Genomic DNA, 22,422 nt, shown 5'->3' on the forward strand with positions numbered 1-22,422 from the left:
CAGTTAAGCATCTGACTTCAGCTCAGGTCATAATCTCGCAGTCTGTGAGTTCAAGCCCCACATCAGGCTCTGTGCTGACAGCTCAGGGCCTAGAGCCCGCTTCAGAATCTGTGTCTTCTCTCTCTGTCTTTCACTCTCTGCCTCTCCCCCAGTCACACTCTGTTTCTCTCTCTCTCTCTCTCAAAAATAAATATTAAAATTTTTATTTTGTATTGAAGTATAGTTGACATACAGTATTAGTTTCAAGTGTCATTTATGTTTATTTTTAGCTAATTTTTTTTTTAATTAAAAACATTTTTTTTAAGTTTATTTATTTTGAGAGAGACAGACAAATTGGCAAGTGGGAGAACGAGAGGGAGAGAGAGAATCCCAAGTAGGTACAGAGCCCAATGCAGGGCTCAAACCCACATAACTGTGAGATCATGACCTGAGCCAAAACCAAGAGTTGGTGCTCAACCGACTGAGCCACCCAGGCGCCCCTAGCTAATTAATTCTTAATGATTTATAAATACCTCCCCCAACATTTTATTAAGAAAAATTTCAAGCATACAGAAAACATAACGTTTTCTCTTTAAGATTGTTATGAATGAAGTCTTAAGATTTTTTTCTTCCATATTGAGAGCAAACTATCCCTTCTAACATGTTCACCTTTAGGTCCTTAGTTTCTGGTTTTGAAAGTGGTAATTTCAGAGGTCTATTATAGTAGTTTGTGTCTTCCCAATAAAGACAGTGGAAATAAAGGAAAAGTATTTTTAAGTATTTATATTAAGGACTTATGACTCTCAAAGAGAAGAGCTTCTCACTTTAAAAAATGTTTTTGAGGCTCCTACATGGCTCAGTCTTGAGGGTTCAACTCTTGATCTCAGCCCAGATCATGATCTCACGGTTTGTGAGATTGAGCCCTGTGTCGGATAACAGCACAGAGCCTGCTTGGGATCCTCTATCTCCCTCTCTGCCCCTCCTCCCACACATTCTCTCTCTATCGCTCTTGCTCTCTCTCAAAAACAATGTTTTTATACTGTAAAATGCATATGACATAAAATTTACCGTCTTGGTGTTTTTAATTGACCTATAACATGGTAATCTTAGCTGTTTAAAATAAGTATACAAATGAGTATTATTAAGTATATTCACATTGTTGTGCTACCAGTCCCCAGTCCCCAGGTTGTTTTTTTTTTTTAATAAGACTTTATTTTTTTAGAGCAGTTCTAGGTTCACAGCAAAATTGAAAGAAAGGTATAGAAATTTCCCATATACTCCCTGCCCCCACACATGCATAGCCTCCCCCATTATCAACATCCTCCATCAGAATGGTACATTTGTTATGGTTGATGAACCTACATTGACCTATCCCAATCATAGTTTATATTATGGTTCACTCTTAGTGTTGTCCATTCCGTGCATTTGAAGAAGTGTATGACATGTATCCATCATTGTGGTATACTGAGTACTTTCACTGTCCTAAAAATCCTCTGTGCTTTGACTCTTCATCCTTCTACCACACCCCCTCCCCACCCTTTCATGTTTTGAAACTGAACTCTTCACCTCTACACTTATTTCCCATTCCTGTCTTGCTCCAGCCTATGGCAACCACCATTCTACTTCATGTCTCTGTGAATTTGGCTTTTCTAGGTACCTCATGAATCATAGTATTTGTCTTTTTATTCCTGGCTTCACTTATTAATTTAATGTCATCAGGATTCATCATGTTGTAGCATGGGTCTGATTTGTCTTTTTAAGGCTGAGTAATATTTCATTGTGTGTAGATAGATAAAGATCACATTTTCTTCATTCATGGGTTGATGGAAATGAGTTACTCTCACCTTCTGGCTATTGTGAGTAATACTTGTTATGAACATGGGTATACTAGTATCTAAGTCTCTGCTTTCAGTTATTTTGGGTCTGTATCTAGAAGTGGATTTGTTAGATCATATGGTAATTCTGTGTTTAGGTGGTTTTTTTGTTTGTTTTGTTTTTTGAAGAACTGCTATAGTGTTTTTTGTAATTGTTGCTCCATTTTGCATTCCCACCAACTATGCCCAAGGATTCCAGTGACTCTACATCTTCACCAGCAATTGTTATTTTTCTGTTTTGTTTGAGAGTAGCCATCCTAATGGATGTGAAGTAGTGTCTCATTGTTTGGTTTCCTTAACAATTAGTGATGGTAAGCATCTTTTCATGTGTTTATAAGCTATTTTTATATCTTCTGTGGAGAAATGTTTGTCCAGGTCCTTATTTTTTGAGTTTTTGTTGTTAACAGCAATTCTTTATATATTCCAAACATTAACCCTTTATCAGATATGATTTGCAAATATTTTCTCTCATTCTGTGGGTTGCCTTTCACTCTATTGATTTTATCCTTTGCACAGGTTTTTCTGTCTATACAGTTAACTTGGATGTAGTTACACCAGTTTCTCCAGTTTTCCTATTGTTGCCTGTGCTTTTGATATCCCATCCAAGAAATTCAACCCCAATTGTGAAGCTTTCCCCCTATGTTTTCTTCTAAGTGTTGTATGGTTTTAGCTCTTATACTTAGTTCTTTGATCCTTTTTTTTTTTTTTAAGTTTTTTTAAATTTATTTTTGACAGAGAGCATGAGTGGGGGAGGGGCAGAGAGAGGGAGGGAGACACAGAGTTCTTTGATACATTTTGAATTAATTTTCATATATGGTGTAAAGCAAGGGCCCAAATTCATTCTTTTGAAAGTTCATCAAGTTTTTTTTTAACATTTATTTATTTTTGAGAGAGAGAAAGAGAAAACTTGCAAGAGTGGGGGTGGGGGCAGAGAGAGAGGGAGACAGAGGATCTGAAGCAGGAAGCTCTGTGCTGACAGCAGAGAGCCCAACGTGGGGCTCGAACTCAAGAACCAGGAGATTGTGACTTGAGCTGAAGTCGGATGCTTAACCAAGCCACCCAGGCGCCCCAAGAGCTCATCAAGTTTTAAAGAAAAATGTTTATTGCCTTGAGATAAAAATATAAATCTATCTATGTAATGTTATTAAGGTTTTGCTAAGATTTGTGAGATTTTTAAGTTTATTTATTTATTTTGAGAGAGAGAGAGAGAGAGCGTGCAGGGTAGGGGCAGAGAGAGAGAATCCCAGGCAGGCTCTGCACTGTTAGTGTAGGGGCTGACATATGGGGCTCAGTCTCATGAACCATGAGATCATGACCTGAGCTGAGATCAAGAGTTGGATGCTTAATTGACTTAGCCACTCAGTTGCCCAATGATTTGTGAGATTTAGACGGCTTTTATTTTACATGTTCTCATTGTTTTTATTACAAGTTAAAATTATAGTGAGTTTAATAATTGTTTTAGGGGGCGCCTGGGTGGCGCAGTCGGTTGAGCGTCCGACTTCAGCCAGGTCACGATCTCGCGGTCCGTGAGTTCGAGCCCCGCGTCAGGCTCTGGGCTGATGGCTCGGAGCCTGGAGCCTGTTTCCGATTCTGTGTCTCCCTCTCTCTCTGCCCCTCCCCCGTTCATGCTCTGTCTCTCTCTGTCCCAAAAATAAATAAAAAATGTTGAAAAAAAAAATTAAAAAAAAAAATAATTGTTTTAGTATGAAATATTCCTTTGAGTGAAGATTTATCTTTAATATTCAGATAACTTTCCTTGAAAGAAATAATTATATTAATTTAAAATTATGTAACTTAAGATTTTGTTTAATGTCACGGATTTTTTCACTGGTGTGCTTAAATAAGTTCAATGGAATATTAGAGTAGCCAGCTTAACTTTATATATCCTATTTCTGTGATAATTTGTATTTTTGTCTCTTCTGGATGATTTTCAGGTGATGGAAGTGAGCTTTATGCTGATACATGTAGGCAGCTTTTGATGTTCACGTACCTTTAGACATTCTCTTCAAAATTACCCAAATAGAGGGGCACGTGGGTGGCTTAGTCAGTTAAGTGTCCAACTTTGGCTCAGGTCATGATCTCACAGGTTCATGAATTCAAGCCTCACATTGGCCTCTTCTGTCAGTGTGGAGCCCACTTCAGACCCTCTCTCCTTCTCTCTGCCTTTCCCCCACTTGGGCGTGCACACACTCAGAAATAAACATTAAAAAATTTAATTACCCAAATAGACAATGAAAGTAGTGTATTTTTTTTAATGTTCATTTACTTTGAGACAGAGTGTGTGAGCAGTGGAGGGGCAGAGAAAGGGGGAAAGAGAGAATCCCAAGCTGTCAGCACAAAACCTGACTTGGGGCTCAATCTCACCAATCTCAAGCTGTCAGATGATGGATGACCTGAGCCGAAATCAAGAGTTGGACACTTAACTGACTGAACCACCCAGGTGCCCCAAAAGTAGTGTACTTCTAATTAAGAAAGATTTCACCTTGTTACAGTGATAACGGCAGGACAAGAATGAACATTTAAGTGCTAAATACCGATTTTTATGCTTTGATTCCTGTCTTAAAAGAATATCCATTCTAAAGATGGTGTACCTGTTGGTTGAAAGTAACTTTTGTAAGCTCTTAGGAAATATAGAACCTTATTATTATTTTTTTTTATGTTTATCTATTTTTGAGAGAGAGCACATGCAAGAGAGGGAGGGGCGGGAGGGGGGGAACAGAAGCAGGCTGTGCACTCTCAGTACAGAGCCCAGTGCGGGGCTCAGACTCAAAAGCCATGAGATCATGACCTGGGCCAAAGTCAGATGCTTAACTGATGAGCCACCCAGGTGCCCTGGAAGTTTAGAACCTTGGTTTAGAAAAACAATCTCCATTTTTCCAGCCCTGTTTCAGAATTAGAAATTTCCATTACATAACCATATATAGTGGTTTAAAAAGCTTTTAAAATCCTGTTCTCTTTAATGCTAGTTTAGCATTTCAGCTAACTTTTGTGTCATAACCAGTCTCTTCCTTTTCTGATTAAACTTCTCAAAAAGGTAGATTGAGAAATAAAAATTTTTATTCTGGTAGCATTTTTTTTTTTTTTAATTTTTTTTTTTTTAACGTTTTTTTATTTTTGGGACAGAGAGAGACAGAGCATGAACGGGGGAGGGGCAGAGAGAGAGGAAGACACAGAATCAGAAGCAGGCTCCAGGCTCTGAGCCATCAGCCCAGAGCCTGACGCGGGGCTTGAACTCACGGACCACGAGATCGTGACCTGAGCTGAAGTCGGACGCTTAACCGACTGAGCCACCCAGGCGCCCCTCTGGTAGCATTTTTGATGATTCATTTGTGATGCAATTTTTCTCTCATATATAAAATACAGAACTACAGTTTTGATATTGATTTTATTATATTGGTTTAGAGTAGCCCTTCTCAATTAGCTCAGGCTGTAATCCCCTAAAACAGTATTTCTCAAACATTAGGTTGCATCTGAATCACTTGGAGTGGGGTGCCTGAGTGGCTCAATCAGGTGAGCATCTGACTCTTGATTTTGGTTCAGGTCATGATCCCAGAGTCGTGGGATTGAGCCCCATGTCAGGCTCTGCACTGAGCTTGGGATTCTCTCTCCTTCCCCCTTGCTTGTGTACTTGCTCTCTCTCTAAAATAAAAAAATAAAAGTTGTTTTAATTAAAAAAAAAGTGTTTTAAGATGTTAACTAAAAAAACATCACTTGGGGTACTTGTTAATCCTACCCTGGCATTTCTGATTCAGGAAGTCTGGGATGAGGCTGAGAATTTTCATTTCTTACAAGTTTCCCAGGTGATGTTGACACTACTGGTTGGTGAAACTACACTTTGTGGGATACAGTGCCTTAAGGCATCTATTGTTGGTTAAGGCCTCCATTATTGGTAATAAATTAACCTTTATTGTAATAGTCAAAGATGGTACCATTCTTGGGAAAATTGAGAAAATAATCACTTGGTAATTTTCTCTGTTCCGTGGTTAAAATGAGGAACCCAGTTGAAAAAGATTGGATTAGAATGATCTAATTTGTGTGGTTAAAATGGGCTTATTATTTAATGCTCCTTCAACTTTTTAAATATTTCACTGTTGCATTTATTATATTTATGAATATTTCTATACTGGTCAGACAGCTTTTTTAACAGAAACACGAAGAATCCTTGCTGGTTATGTAGATACCATTTTTTTAAATAAATACTTGCTTAAAAAAATACATTTAGAAGCATGAATTTAGTGGTGATATATTTTAAGTAAACTTGGTCTGTTTCAGAATGTTATGGAGTGCTTTTAGGCTTTCTTGAAAATAAGGGATATTTGCTTGATGGTATCTTATATGTTTTTGGAGTGGCATTGAAAGAAAGTTACACATACTAGTTTATCACTTCATGTGTAGAGAAGTGGGTAGAAAATTAAGTCAGTGGATAAAGTTGACTAGAAGGATATTGCCAACAAAAAGAAAAGGAAGGCCAGTTCAGGACACTTTGAATTGTCTTAAGAAATAGACTCCATTCATTTTAAAGTCAAGAAGAAGAAAAATATGGTAGGTAGATATATAAATTTCTACAGTTTAGCTACATGATTAAGATAAAATCTAAATTATTTTTATCTCCAGTTTTTATATTTTATTCAGGAAACATCCACTTTGGTTTTTGTCATGCAGTGTGTTCTTAACTGGAATATTTTCCTGTTTGAATTTTAGGGCAGCAGCAATGACTCTCCGCACGGTATTATTGTCATTGCAAGCCCTGTTGGCAGCTGCAGAACCAGATGATCCACAAGATGCAGTAGTAGCAAATCAGGTAAGGTAGCTGCTTTTATAAGACCTTCTTATACTTACCTATAATTCTTTACTACCATAGTGGTTTGCAGTGTTAACACATGAGCATAGTTCCATTGAAACTAAATTTGGAAATGGTTTTCTTTCTTGTGGTAAGATAATTTTTTCAGATATAATAGTGAAAACTTAATTTACTGATTTTTAAAATACTAATTTAATTGGATATGTGATAGATGCTTTTTTTAAAAAACACATCAGTGAAATTTTCAAACGCACAATGTGAAAAGAATTACACAGTGAACACCCATAGTCCTGCCTACATCTGGATTCTGTGATTATTTACTGTACATGCTTTATCATGTGTGTATCCATCTCTGTCCTTCAGTTTAGTGATGATCCCTCCCCTGATGATCATTTTAACCAGCTCTTGCTATAGCTGAAGTGGCATGGTAAATGTTACCAAGGATCTTAACAGAGGACAGTAAATTACAAGTAAATAATGTTTTATTGCCACACCCCTTTGTTTACTTTCCAGCCACAAAGTGGCAGAGTTGAACAGTTGGAACAAAGACGGTATGGTCTGAAAATTGAAATAATTATCTGGTCTTTAGAGAAAGTTTGCCAACCTCTAAGCCATTAGGATTTACTGAGCTTTTTTTTTTTTTCCCCATCTAAAAATTTTTCTTCTCTTGACTTGAGATACAACACTCTCTTCATCTTGGTAGTTGTAGTTGTTCCTTCTTAGTTTCTACAATTATTTCTCTTTTTCCTCCCTCTTAAATATGGTTCCTTGGTTTTGACACTGTTCCTTTTATTTTCCATTATATATGGTAACTTTGGTGATCATATCCATACTGATACAATCACCTGTAAGTTGAGAAAATGTTTAGGCTTTGACCTCTCTCTGAGCCCAAGAGCCTATTCAGAAACAGGATAGCCCTATATGAATGTTTCACTGATACCTCAGCACAGTATTCCCAAAACTGAACCTAGAATCTTAAATCCTGTGAACTTTCTATCTTTATATTATACTATCATCAATTTAAATGTCCACATCACAGACTTGGAATTTCTTTCTGTCTCCTTTTCTTTTGTTGATTCCATTCCCAGTATCTCTTTCATCATACTTCTCTGATTTGCCTTAGTTCACATTTTTTAAATTTTTTTTTTTTTTCAACGTTTTTTATTTATTTTTGGGACAGAGAGAGACAGAGCATGAACGGGGGAGGGGCAGAGAGAGAGGGAGACACAGAATCAGAAACAGGCTCCAGGCTCCGAGCCATCAGCCCAGAGCCTGACGCGGGGCTCGAACTCACGGACCGCGAGATCGTGACCTGGCTGAAGTCGGACGCTTAACCGACTGCGCCACCCAGGCGCCCCAGTTCACATTTTTAAAAATGTCTCCATTCGACTGCTCTTATACCTGCCCCTTCTTCGGCCTCTTCCTTCCCCCATCTTCTACATTGATACCAGTTAGCTTTGTAAAGTACAAATCTTATTTTACTTTACTACTAAAAACCTATTGGAAGCTCTGCTATTACCTACTTGGTAAATCCAGATTCTTTAGTTTGCAGAGCTTTTCCATGATTTGAACTGTCTACAAACCCAGCTTATCTCATCTAAATTCTTACTGTTCCTTGGATTCCTTGCCTTTTCAAGATGGGATTCATTTATACTGGTTATTTCCCCCAATTTGTCATGTTTCCTCTGCCTGAGGAAACTTTCCTCTTAGTAAAACCTGTTCCTTTCCCTTGAAAAGCTGTTCACTCCTTGTTTAATGTATATCCTTGTTAATATGGTCTGTTGTTTGTCTCAGAGTGCTTAGAATTAGGGTTTTACGTGCTACATATATACACTGTTCATTCCCTCTGGGTAGTCAAAACCATAGCTTGAGTCTCAGCTTTGAGTTCCTATTGGAGATCTGAGCCTCAAAGCCTGAAGTTGGTCTAAGCACTTTCTTCTTGTTCCTAAAAGAGTTCAATAATTTGACTTATTCTCTTATTAAGAATTAACATGGTAGAAACTAGGTTTTTCATTTTAATATACAGTAGAAGCTTATCAGTCTTAAAATATTCAATACTTTTAAAAGAAATATTAAAATGAATTGAATAGTTATTTTAAATTTATACATCACTTGTTAAGTAATGTTGGCCTCAGAGTATTTGAGAATAAATTTATCTCATTCCAATGAGAATGGGAAGTATTACATTTTAAAAGTACTTTATGGTACTTTTAAGAGATAAGTTCATAAACCTTTCAAAACATGCTGTAAATCAGGGCACCTGCCTGGCTTGTTCGGTGGAACATGCGACTCTTGACCTCATGGTTGTAAATTCGAGCCCCAAGTTGGGTGTAGAGATTACTTAAAAATAAAATCTTTTTTTTTTTTCCTTTAAGTAGTTTCCATGCCCAACATGGGGCTTGAACTCAACCCCATGATCAAGAGTCCCATGCTCTCCAACTGACCCAGCCAGGTGTCCCCAAAATAAAATCTTTAAAAAAACAAACAAACAGGCATTGCACATGGCATATCCTTAAATCACTGTATGCTAATACAGCTCTAGCAAAACAGTGAAGTCTAGTTGTATTCTGTCCTGAACTGTGGTTAGTACAAAGGTCAGTTACATTTATTAGTGAATGTCCACCTAGTTTTAGAAGCAAATAATTCTGTTTAGCTGTATAATGTTTGACACTTCACGTCCAACTTCAGCTCTGGTCATCATCTGGAGGTTCATGGGTTCAAGCTCCACATTGGGCTTACACTGGCAGTGCAGAGCTTGCTTGGGATTCTCTCTTTGCCCTTCCCCTGTTTGTGCATGTGCTCTCTCTCTCAAAGTAAATAAACTTCAAAAAAGAAAAGAAAAGAAACAAGTTCTTAGGCAATTAAGTATTGAATACTACTACTGTATTGTCATGTCATTTGATTTTTTTCTCCATATAGTACAAACAAAATCCTGAAATGTTCAAACAGACAGCTCGACTTTGGGCACATGTGTATGCTGGAGCACCAGTTTCTAGTCCAGAATACACCAAAAAAATAGAAAACTTATGTGCTATGGGCTTTGATAGGGTAAGTATATAAAAGCATACTTATTTTGATACATTTATTGATTGACTTAAAATTATTGCTGCAAATCCTTGGCTGACAAAAGTGTTTCAAAGATACTCTCTAAATCTAGTTTTGATAAACTTTCTTCTGTTATTATAATCAGTGATTTTTCTTTTCCCTTTGCTAATTCCAGTCATTGGTTTAGGAGCTTTTTATGCACTACAAATGCCAGGCAACTTAAAAAAAAAAAAAAAAAAGAAAACAAGGTGTGATTTCTCAATATAAAGATAGTGCATGATTCAGTATTTTAAAAATATTTTCTTGAGATTTGATTTTTTTGTGTCCCCTTTTCTTCTCTACAGAATGCAGTAATAGTGGCCTTGTCTTCAAAATCATGGGATGTAGAGACTGCAACAGAATTGCTTCTGAGTAACTGAGGCATAGAGAAAGAGCTGCTGATATAGTCAAGCTTGCCCTTTCTTGAGGAGCATCAACATCTGTTATTTTTAGGATTCTGCATAGATTTCTTTTAAACTGGCATTCTTGCCTAATGATGTTATCTAGGCACCATTGGAGACTGAAAAAAAAATCCCTGCTCTGTAAATAAAGCTAATTAAACGTCTGTGTAAATTTAAAAAGGGGAAATACTTTAATTTTTTTCTTAATAGTGTAAAAATTCTTTGAGCTAAGCTGAAACCATGGAAAAAACATGCTACTTTAGTGTTTAGCAGTGTACCAAGACTAGCAAGAGTTTGCTTCAGGATTTCGTTGAATAATTAAGATAATATTTTGAGTGTGTCAGGGCCATTCAAATTGTTGGTGTTGCATCACAGCTACCTTAACTGTTTTTAACATGGATCCTCTGTGCCTGTGAATTTACTTGCATGCTTGTACTTGACTTCTTAGGATGGGTAGCTGAAAAGACCACCATTTTAAGCATTTGAGAATTCTTAAATATGAGATTTATCCAGAATTGAAGATGGTGACCTATTCAGAGCCTTTTTGTCCTTGTCCACAGACTGGGACACCATATCTATTTTTCCCCCTCTTACCACACACAGCTAATATTCTGATGGTAAATTTGTATTCTGTATTTGTTGGGGAAATAATGCCGAGGGGCATTACCCCTTGCTCCATTTTTAGGTCGTCCATTTGGAATGTTTTGTTACAATTCTCCACTCCTAAAACTTTCCTATGTGAGTAATAACGTAAAAATGGAGCTGCCAATTTTGTTCCTCTTGCAGAAACAGCAAATATTTGATGTTGCAGTATTCCCAAGATTTAATGAAAGAACCCAACTTAGTTTTTCAGTGAATTTGACATCTTTCTATTTTTAAACTGATGAAATTTTCTTTGAGCTCTTCCAAGGATGCAATCAACTATTTGCAGTTTTTTAGCCTAATTTTGGCTTTATAGAGATTGCTTTATCAGGTACTTTAAAAGTCACTCTTGCTTGCATTTACCCCTATTGACACATGAAAGCTGTGTGGTGTTTTACTGTACATACTTCACATACACATAGGAATAGAAGTGTGTTATAAATCTAGCTTTCTTTATGATGTTTCTGATAATATGAGAATTGAAAACTTTACCTTTTCTTGTACATAGTCAGACTTTCTATTCGTATTAAAGTTACGTTTCATTCTAAGTTCAAAAGTTTGAAAATTATTAGTTTTGCAAGCTCAAACACTAATGTGACCATTTTATGAAGACTGAAATGGACTTATGCAGTCAGTTCTATACATAGAAACACAGTTCTTATTAAATTTTCAGGACCAATGCAAAATAACAAAAATGTAATGGAATGAGAATGAATTAAAGTAAGGCTGTATATTGAAAGTCATTTTATAAAAGGTTTGCTTTCTTCAAGTGTTATTTATCCTAAATTACAATCGTTAAGTGTTTGCAAAATAATTTTGAACCATAAATTCAGCATAATTTCATTTGACTTCTCAATAATCTTAGAAGCAATAAAAGAACCATTATTAAATATATTGTAATGTTAAAGATGTGAAGGTTCTTCCAAAAACTTGTAAGGCTTTCCTAATTAATAGTAAGCTCTTGTAGTTGATATTATTGCATACTAAACACAAGTTGGTATGTTTTTTTCCCCTATGTGTTTGCTTAAGTATAAATTCCTTTATACAATCACCTCCTTTAATTGTTATAGTTTAGTTACTTTCTAAGATGCCAAAGGAAATAAGATTTTTCTTTATTTATTTTAAATAGCTAAAACCTTGTACTTTATATTTTGAAGTAAGGTTGGGATTGTGTGAAAATGTGAACAGTTTTGTTCTACTGTTGGTTAGAATTAACTTTTTTTTTTTTTTAAGTGGAGGGTGGCTTGGTAATACTTGGATTATTTTAAATATCAAACACATCTACCCAATTTACTATTTGCCTGTATTATCAGGGTATATTTAATTCTCCTGTGGTTAGACAAAAGAACGAACTCAGAGATTACTAAAGTCAAGCATTACATACTTAGCTCTTGGAGGCAGCTATACCTTTATACCTTGCCTTTGATTTTTATGCACATTAACCCCATCTACTCCTCTAACTACTCAGTGCCCAGGAAATTGAAAAGTACAATATTTGGTATGAGAGGTTCTCCATAATGCAGTTTTCACTTCAAAAATTTATTTACCTCATTTACATTAAATGTGATAATTCCTCTTTCTGATGTATTTCCCACTGCCCTTCTTCTTTTTTATTTCTCTACAGATAGATGTATTTCCCCAAACATAGAAATTAAGGCAGTTGCTTTTTTTCCTTTGGTCTTACATGTTTGGGAAAAGGACACTGAAAGTGCAGGTCTAGGGGAAAGGTACCCTGGTAGAAATTATTTTTATAATTCTCAGTTTTTTGTGATTCGTCGGTTGTAAAGGCCTCAAAAATTATGGAGAATATATATATATATATTCTTGTACATAGTCAAGAATATTTATATATATAAAATAGTATCTCATTTAGAGCAGGCAGATTTGCTAGAGGTCACTGATAATCTAGTAGGCTTTTATTATAATTGGGTCTATTTCCTGGGTATGTGCCCGACTTTTAAAAGGACAAATACTTGTATAGTATTTCACTACAGATTACTGAATGAATGAATAGCAATTTGTCACCCAAATAAGTATACAGTAGATGGTTTATAAATATTTGAGGAACTTTGTACTAAATTAGATTCTGAGTTGGCTACCCAAAATATTTGGAATTGTGACTGTGGTTTACTTAAACACATAACACATAAAAGTATGTATATGTTTGGATTCTGAGTATTTTGCTTTTGAGGAGAGTAATCTATGAAATGAACGTAAGACTGACTTTTTTCTTTTTGGAAGTATTTCACATTTGTGATTGTTGGTGGCGCTTAAAACTATGCAAAAATAATTTTTTTAAAGTAACTCTAAGAAAGAATTGGCATTTAAAGTGGATATTGCTTATTTTATGCACTACAGAATACAACATATTGTGTTACTATTTAGGCTGCTTATTAATAAGTTTATCGATGTGAAAAAGCAGATCTTGGCTATAAGTGTATGCCTGATTTGAGCTTTTAAAACTCTGCAATAGGGGTATGATTATGATTCCACAATACAGGAAATTATAGGAATACAATAAAGCATTTTTATTGTTTTAAAGATTTAAGATGGATTCAGGCACGGAAGGGTTGGAGCCAGGTGTACTTTCTTGTACAAAGATGGAATCAATGTTTGGATGTGAAAAAGGAAGCTGTCTGTTTACAGTTAATTTTATTTCATGGACTTTAGAAAATGATGTTGTATTAATCACTTTTTCTAGTTCAAGAAATTTCAATTCCAGGGTACAAACCATTGATTTAAAAAATTTGCATTTCCATTCCTTTAGTACCAGTTTAAAATAAATGCTTAACATCACCTGTTTGCTATCACTGGGGATGAAGGCAATTTGAAGTACTTACTGATAAATGGCCTTTTTCTCAAATGTTACTTTTCTGCAGTGTCTAACACATAATGTCACATGTTCTGTTTGCACTGTTGCAATATGGATCAAAAATCTTGTGGCATAGGGATAGGGGAATGTTAGTATCTCCCTTGTCCTGTTTGTTCTGTTACTACTTTATTGGACTGATCTACCCTCATAAACCTGTGATCACCTAAATGTAAGTTGTGAATGTGTCACCTTTTGCTTGGTTATTTCAACCATGCTGCTATATATAATCAGGTGTGGCACAGTTTATCAGTTTGGTTCTAGGGGGTGAGTGAATACAAATCATTGCACTGTGCTGTTAAACGATCCTTGTGTGCTTGCTGTTACCTGCTTTTTACAGGCATCATAATAAAAGCTAGACTATTTCTTTGGGGGGAAAGAGACTTATTTAATGTAATTTAAAGACTTTTCCAATAGAAAATGAAATACTATTGAAAATATCTATTTTTTAGCTTTCAGCAATTGATGGTGCTTTGTTGTGGTGTCTGCTGGAAGTCTGCCATTATAGGGATTCTCATTAACCTCACTGAGAAAGAACCTTGCTTGTTAGCTTCTCTAGATCTCTATTCTAAACAATCTGTTAGTGATGATAAATTCTGTAGGAGGGTCTATTCTGAGCCATTAACTTCCTGTAAGGGGAAAATGGGTGGGTTAACCAGAAAGACCATTGAAACAGGGTGGGTTATGGGTGGAGGGTCGGGTATTTGTCTTGAGAATTAAAAGCTACGAAACACTTTTGTACACAACTGATTTTTTAAAAAATAAATACATTTTTAAAGATGTTGAATTTTTTTTCCCCCTTACTGGGAATTCTTAAAAATAAATGCATGCATGTTTTCCCCTGAAAATGGTTATATCTTCTTTCTGGGTACTCCTCTTAGGGATAGGCAGTTAAGCTTCCACATTGCTTTGAGCAAGAAAAGAACCAAGTAGATAGGTCTCTTAGACAAAGTTCATAGTGATGAGCATATGATGATAAGTGGAATAAATTATATTGGGTCTTTGAATTTAAAACTGCATTGAAACTGTTGAATTCTAAAGTTATTTATTTGAAAATAGAACATTGGTTAGGTTCGAATCCAAAATTTAGAGTAATCCAGAATGAATCTGTACTGAAAGTAATGTTTGTTCTTTTTTTATATATGCACAGAAATCATTCTGGAAATGAGGGTGCCTGTTACCATGGAAAAAAACTGAATTGTTTCAGAAAGTCCTGGGTTACTATCCTTGGATTACCCCCTACCTCCAATTCTGATAAGAGAGGCTATGTTGGTTAGGGTTTGTACTAGTTCTTTCACAGGGTGAATCTGATTGTTACTTTATGTCTCTAGGGCATTCATAACCAGCTTTCAGCAGACCTATGACTTTTCTGTAGCCTGGAGATGGAATTTGCTCCTGGCTGGAATACCAGCATGAAGTCCTCTTTTCATGGAGCAAGCTGAATCTTTACATATTAAATCAAGAATAACAGATGGAATTCAAGTGAGCTCTCATACCCATCCCTAGCAAAGGATGGTCAGTCAGGTTTAAAGATTTTCAGTGAAAAGCATGAAATTTACTGATCCCTTTTAGAAGTATATCCCACAGTAATGTATCTGCTCATGGATTTATGTAATGTTCAATTTACCCCATTTAATTTCAGTAAAAAGACATTAAAGCACAACTTAACTCTATTTAATCTTCCTATTGTAAATTATCTTTTAATTAGATACAGAACCAAGGTCAAGAAAGCCAAGCTGTTTAAATACTCTATACAATATTTGTAGAGCCTTTTTTAAAGTATACATAGGTAAAGCAAAACAAGTACTATAAAACTGGACATTGGAGAAACCCAAAGTATATTTTAATTCTTACAGAGTTGATATACCTAATACTGTGTTTCTCATTTACAGCATAAAAGCTTTGCTGCATATGCAGAATATACCTACCTTGATTGAAGGGCAGCTAGCAGTGTCTTTTCTTCACATACACCGCTAACATAGAGTTGTTTAGTTATTGTATTTGTTCCTCAGTTCATTTTTAATATGTGAGATCTATATATTCCTTTTGGTACACATTGTTATTTGCATTAGATGAGTGACCTTTGTGTCTTGAGCAATATTGAGGAGCAAGAGTAATGACATTGGCATTGCACTGATACTCTTCTAACAATATAGAATTCTAGAATTTTAAGGAGAAAGGGTGACCTTACAGTCTCATTCCTTTATATATATGTAATTAAATGAGTTAGATACCCAGAGACATGGGGGTTTTGTTGTAAACCCATCATACTGTTATTTATATGTCCCTACTAAACTTGGTAGCATTTTAAGACCTGTAATGCTATTCTTGTTTTCCTTAAAAATAGGAAATATGGAGGGATCATTTGCAAGCATGAAAAGGAAAACCAGTTCAGGTGGGAGTAAGGTCTTCAAGGAAAGTGTACCCAAACCAGTCAAACCAATGGTATGAATTAAACAGAATGTTTTGGTAATTTCAACCGTAATTAAGGTTCCATGACTTCTGCTGATGTTGCTTTACATGTACCAAACATACTTTTTTTTTCTGTTTTTGGAATAAGAAAATAGCATTCTTTGTTTATCAAACCCATAAAAAATGACCTTTTTAAACCATAAAATCTAATTGACCCTAAAAACTATTTCATTCCATTTTTTTATTTTAATATTTTATTCCACCTCAGTTACTTCTATAGTTGTATGTCATACTTCTGTGTATATGAGGAGAGCTATAGCTCCTTTCAGGTCAGCCTTAAGATGTCATGGCACAGAAGTAGTCAGAAGGCAACATTTTTTATAAAGGAACGAATTTGGAGTGCCTTGCTGGCTCAGTTGGTAGAGCATGCAGCTCTTGATCGTGGGGTTATGAGTACAAGCCCTACACTGGGCATAGGACTTACTTCTCCCCCACCCCAACCCCCATAAAAGAAAGAAAAATGAATTCAGGGTAATAGTAATTAGCATGGTTGATTTTCCTTTAAAAATGTTTTCCAAATGATAAATGTGTATTTTTAACAACCATCAGTAGGGAAGAGTTCATAGTGGAAAATCTATAATCCTTTTCCTACCTGTAGTACTAATCCATTGAGACCATAGCTTTTAAATGTTTCTGGTGGGTTTTTTAAATAGTATTTTTAAGTTTACTTAAGGAACTTCTACCCCCAAAGTGGGGCTCGAACTCAGGACTCCAAGATCAAGAGTTGCATGCTCTTCCAGCTGAGCCAGCATTAGAAGCACTAAATGTTTCCGGTTTTTGTTTTTATTTTACCTAAGCAATGTACTCACCTCTCTGTAAGTAACTCTAGGCTTTGTTGTTAACACTAAGTTAATTATATTTCTGTGCCATCAATTATACCTACTATCTCTTGACCTCCTTATTTTTGTCCCTAACCTTTACCTTCATTTAGTACAGATGGTCCCTGACTTAGAATGGTTTGATTTACTTTTTTTTTTTTTAACTTTATGATGGTGTGCAAAAGCAATATGCATTCATTAGAAGCTATACTTTGGATTTTGGATTTTGGTCTTTTCCTGGGTTAGTAGTATGCAGTATGATATTCTCTTACAATGCTGGGCAGTAGAAGTGATCTGCAGATGTCAGCCACATGATTATGAGGGTAAATAATGATACACTTAGAACCTTTCTGCACACATATAGCCATCCTGTTTTTTACGGTTAGTGCAGTATTCAATAAGTTACATGAAGTATTCACTTCATTATAAAATTGACTTTGTGTTAAATTATTTGGCCCAACTGTAAGCCAATGTAAGTGTTTTGAGAATGTTTAAAATAGGCTAAGCTGTAATGTTAGGTATATTAAGTGCATTTTCAATTTATGATATTTTCAGCTTACTATTGTTTTAATGGTACATAACTCCATTGTAAATTGAGGAAGATCTGTAATGGAATTTAGGTTGAGGGAGGACTGTTGCATACATGAAAGCATTGAGAAAGTAGGGTGACTTTGGGGGCAGGATATGTATAGGTAAGGGGCACCTACTCGAATAGAAATTGCTTTGGAACTGATGTAGAGTTAAAAAGTAAACTGAAAACAAGGAAGTTATATCTAGATTGAGGTAATAATTAGAAGGTGAAGATAGAAGGAAAAGACTATGAAAGGAAGGAAAGGCAAAAATGATGAAAAGGCACAAAGATCAAGGTTTTAAACCTGAGAAGGGCAGGGTAGGAAGGGAAAAGAGTGCTGTGTGGGAGGGAAGACATCCATGTAGGGACTGCAACCAAAAACCTTATTCCTAAGTGGTAATCCTTTTAATGTGCCCACGTTGCCCTTCCAACCTTCTATCACCAACTCTCTCAGCTTAATTCAGTAGATTAATACTTTGTTCACTGGGCCTTTGAGGAGCTGCTTCTTTTCCAGACATAACTCCTTATACTCTTTGTTACTTTCCATAGGTCTTATTTAGATTTTTTACATCACCCAGCAGTTCTTTTTCCCAATACCTCTTTCCATTAAACTGTTTATGCTTTTTTTTTTTCTCTTCTGCCTATTTCACTTTCTGTCATACTTAACAAATGCTGCTTCCTGAATAGTTTGCTTCCTTGACCTTTTCTTTAGTCTTTAACTCTGGCAGTTTAGGTCTGGCTTACATCATTAATATGAAAATTGGTCTGAAAATTCTGCAGCCTTTCGAATTACAGATAACAAAAAAAAAACGAGCACTTTACTTGTCCAGAGGTAACATGATGACTGGCATTGTCAGACTGAGAATATGGGTTTGCTAGCCAAAATCTTTCTTGTTTTATTTTAAAAGCATTTTGTGTGTGTATGATAAAAATATGCTCATTCAGGAAACTTAGACTTAAATTAAGTCCTAATCCTATTTCCTAGAATTTACTTAATATTCTGGAGTATTCTTTAATGTACTGTTTTTATACAACTAAGCCAATACTTGTCAATATTCAGCTTTTTAAAACATAATCACAGCTCTTTAAAATTTTTTTATGTAAATATTTTAAATGGCTATAGGTAAGCCATTTTACATACCAGTTACCCTACTAGAGGTGTAGATTGTTTTGGATTTTTCTCTGTTACACATTATGCTGCATGGGCTTCTGATTAAAAACATGATGGGTGCCCCAAATGCTTTAATACTAGCTTCTTCCTAAAACTGGACTGAAATGACATATTTTTAAAAGTAGTAATCTATAGAGACGAAGCATGGAAAAGAAAACAATGCCAGAATACTTTTGGAAGATGGAAAGCAGACAGAGGAGTAGAAACTGATTTAGTAGTAGAGCACATGTAGTTCAAACCTAATTGTCTACAGGAGTGTTTATTTTAAAAGTAAGATGATTTGTTCCTTAAGACTCAAAGACCTAGAGCTAGGAGAAAACAGACCTTGCAGAATGTGGGTATGAAATGTTGGGCTGAGAGTGGGGATTGGTTGACAATGTATTTCCTTCTACCCAGTAAGGTAAGTAGCTAGGTTACTACTCTATCCTTACCATGGAAGTAGAAGTACTCTTGAGGATTTAAAACAAGTCTTCAGATTGAGATACTGTTATAGATTGGAAATGGAGTTCAATTAAAATTCTGTATACTTGGATAGTAGATTCCTGGATTCTAGAATGCTGACAGTTAAGTCTCAGGGAAAAGGAGACAGGATCCTTTTCTGTAGAAATTCCATCATCCCAGAGAAAAGACCTTCAAAGAGATTCAGACATTTGGAGATTTTCCAATGAGAAAGCAAAGTTCCCTACCCAGTGAACCTCAAAGTATGAACAAACTCAAGAATTACCAGATTAAAAAAAAAAAATTTTTTTTTTAACATTTATTTTTGAGAGAAAGGAGACACAGAATCTGAAGCATGCTCCATGCTCCAGTATGTCAGCACAGAGCCTGACATGGGACTGGAACTCATGAACCTCGAGATAATGACCTGAGCCGAAGTCCGATGCTTAACTGACTGAGCCACCCCTCAAGAATCACCAGATTTTTGAAGATTGCTCCACCAGTAATGACCAAGACCAAAACAGGATCAATACAGGGAGAAGAAAATCTGAAAATATAACTGTCTTCAAAGATAAGATATTGCATCCATGAGAAAAGTACGGAATGCTTTATATAAAGTAGATTTTGTAAATTATAATTCACATAAAATTTAGTTAAAACATTTGAAATTTAAGGAGTACAATAAAAACTTTAAAATACAGAATGTTTGAAATTACAAGACCACTCCAGAAGGTTCAACATCTGGCTAATGGGACTTCTTAAAATGGAATGAGGCAAAGTATTAAAAAAAATAATAATCAGGGAGGGGCTCCTGGGTGGCTCAGTGGTTATATGTCTGACTTCAGCTCAGGTCATGAACTCACTGTTTGAGCTCTACACTGGGCCCTGCGCTGACAGTGTGGAACCTGTTGGGATTCTCTATCTCTCTCTCTCTGCCATTTAAGGACACTCCTTTCTACTTTGAAAAAGCCTACTGCACACCCCACGCAATGAATGAAAAAACACCCACAGCGGGCCATATTTTGTTTCAGAACATTAGGAAAATGAGACAGCCCAAAAAATGGAATTGGGTATAAGAATTTCATCGTTTCTTAATGATACGGGAAGCTAGGACAATGAAGCAGTGACTTAGAAGTTTTGAGTCAAAATTATTATTTTTTAATATTTATTTTGAAAGTGAAGAGGGTAAGGGTAGAGAAGACAATCACAAGCAGGCTCTGTGCTGTCAGTGCAGAGCAGGACTTTGGGCTCAAATTCAAACCATGAGATCATGACCTGAGCTGAAATCAAGATGCCCAACTGAGCTACCAAGGCACCTGAGTCAAAATTATTTCTAAGTATTCCCAGCTGAGGTGTCTGTAGACTAAAGATACTTTCATATATTCAAGGTCTCAAAACATTTTCGTCTTTCATTATCTTTTTCCTGGGAAGCACCTAAATGATACACTCGCCAAAATGGAGGAGTAAGCCATACAAAAGAAAGACAGCTACAACATAGGAGCTGGTTATGTCTGAAATGAGTGAAGAGAAATCCAGAATGTCAGCTGTGCAGCAAGCCTAAGCAGCCATTCCAATACATAGAGGACCAGAAGGATGAAATAGTCTGGAGAAGATCAACAAAATGAAAGGAGCTGATATATTATCTAATATATTTTTACCATGTATAAAATTACATTGCAATTAACTGGAATGCAAGGAAAAAATTAATATTGGGTACATAGAAAAGTAATCAAAAAGAAAAAAATGTAAAAAAGAAGGTATGGTCTTTTGGCAATCAGTAACCATATAGTCCTAATGTAAACTATTATATCAGAGTTGTCAAATACTAAGACATGAAGAAAGGAAATGGTCTGTATTTATGTTTTAAATCAGTGAATACAAACGTAGTAGAAGTTTTCATATTATTTTGAAAATGTCTTTATAGAATGCAATGAGATATGTGTGTCAAGATATGCTGTGTGCTTTTAACAGACTTGCTGAGATGTAATCACATACCATATTATTCACCTATTTAAAATGTACAGTTCAGTGGTTTTTAGCATATTCAGAGTCAGGCATCTGTTAGCTCGATTTTAGTCCATTTTTATTACCCCAAAACAAAACTCTGCAGCCTTTTACTAGTCATGTGTTTTTTAACAATCTTTCAGGGGGCACCTGGGTGGCTCAGTTTGTTGGACATCTGTTGATTTCCGTTCCGGTCATGATCCCATGGTTCAAGGGTTCAAGGCCCTGCATCAGGCTCTGCACTGACAGTGTGCAGCCTGCTTGGGGTTCTGTCTCTCCTTCTCTGCCCCTACCCCGTGCTCTCTTTTTCTCAAAAATAAATGAATAAACTTTAAAAAGGAATCTTTTAGGAGCTGCTGGGTGGCATAGTTGGTTAAGCGTCGGACTCTTGATCTCATTTCAGATCTTGATCTCAGGGTCGTAAGTTCATGCGTCACTTTGGGCTCCGCACTGGGAGTGAAGCCTACCTTAAAAATCTTTTAGTAATAGTTGACTTAAAATCTATACTTATTACTTTGATAAAATAAAAAATGTATCAAACTACTCTTTTTTTTCCCCTTAATTAAGGACAATCTACAGAGGTTTGCTTTATTGCTAAAATACTTTCCTGTGATGTACTAATAAATAGTAACACTAACATGTGAAAGTGTCACCCCACTCTTGCTGAAATTTATGAATTTGTTTAAAAATACTTAATGTGAACATGCAAGAAATGTGGGTTTTTAAGATGTGATGGGGGCGGGCACCAGGGGGTGCTCAGTTGGTTAGGTGTCTGACTTTGGCTCAGGTCATGATCTTGCAGTTTGTGAGTTCAAGCCCCGTGCTGGGCTCTCTGCTGACAGCTCAGAGCCTGGAGCCTGCTTCAGATTCTGTGTCTTCACCTCTCTCTGCCCGTCCCCTGCCTGTCTTCTCGTTCTCTCTCTTTGTCTCTCAAAAATAAACATTAAAAATTTTTTTTAATAAATGAAAATTAAAAAAAAAGATACACTGTGATTGGGAACCTTTCAAGGGCTGATTTGTATTGGTATGCTTCTCTGTTCAGGTCTCTTGTTCACTTGAATTTTGCAGTCTTAATTATTTCTTAAGAAATTAGAATACTTCTTAAGATGTACTTTTTAAAAATTCTTTTCATTTTACAATTGAAGAAACAGGATGGGCAACAGACCAGGACTCAATGAATAGTAACCTAACTGAACCAGATTTCAAACTTAGACATTTCTCACATCCTTACCTATGTTCTTATTTTACCATCCTATTAAGAAACATCTTAGTTATTTTCAAAACTATATTGAACATCT

The 22,422-nt window shown here is 35.9% G+C and overlaps 1 protein-coding gene and 1 long non-coding RNA gene across 4 annotated transcripts in view; both read left to right on the forward strand.

The window, feature by feature from the left end:
• Nucleotides 1–12,457, forward strand: part of UBE2K (ubiquitin conjugating enzyme E2 K) — a 71,932-nt gene extending 59,475 nt beyond the window's left edge. For all 3 annotated transcript variants that reach the window (XM_049631979.1, XM_049631978.1, XM_049631980.1), the window contains 3 exons: nt 6,555–6,654; nt 9,574–9,702; nt 10,044–12,457. In XM_049631979.1, the coding sequence (XP_049487936.1) occupies nt 6,555–6,654; nt 9,574–9,702; nt 10,044–10,118 (304 nt within the window). In that variant the 3' untranslated portion in view covers nt 10,119–12,457. The remainder of the gene's footprint in view (nt 1–6,554; nt 6,655–9,573; nt 9,703–10,043) is intronic.
• Nucleotides 12,458–12,590: 133 nt separating this feature from the next.
• Nucleotides 12,591–19,641, forward strand: LOC125923598 (uncharacterized). The gene is made up of 2 exons (XR_007458098.1): nt 12,591–15,132; nt 15,998–19,641. It is a non-coding gene; the product is annotated as an uncharacterized LOC125923598 (long non-coding RNA).
• Nucleotides 19,642–22,422: the final 2,781 nt, after the last annotated feature.

This window comes from Panthera uncia, chromosome B1 (genome assembly GCF_023721935.1).
Source record: "Panthera uncia isolate 11264 chromosome B1, Puncia_PCG_1.0, whole genome shotgun sequence".
In the NCBI taxonomy this organism is placed as follows: Eukaryota; Metazoa; Chordata; class Mammalia; order Carnivora; family Felidae; genus Panthera; species Panthera uncia.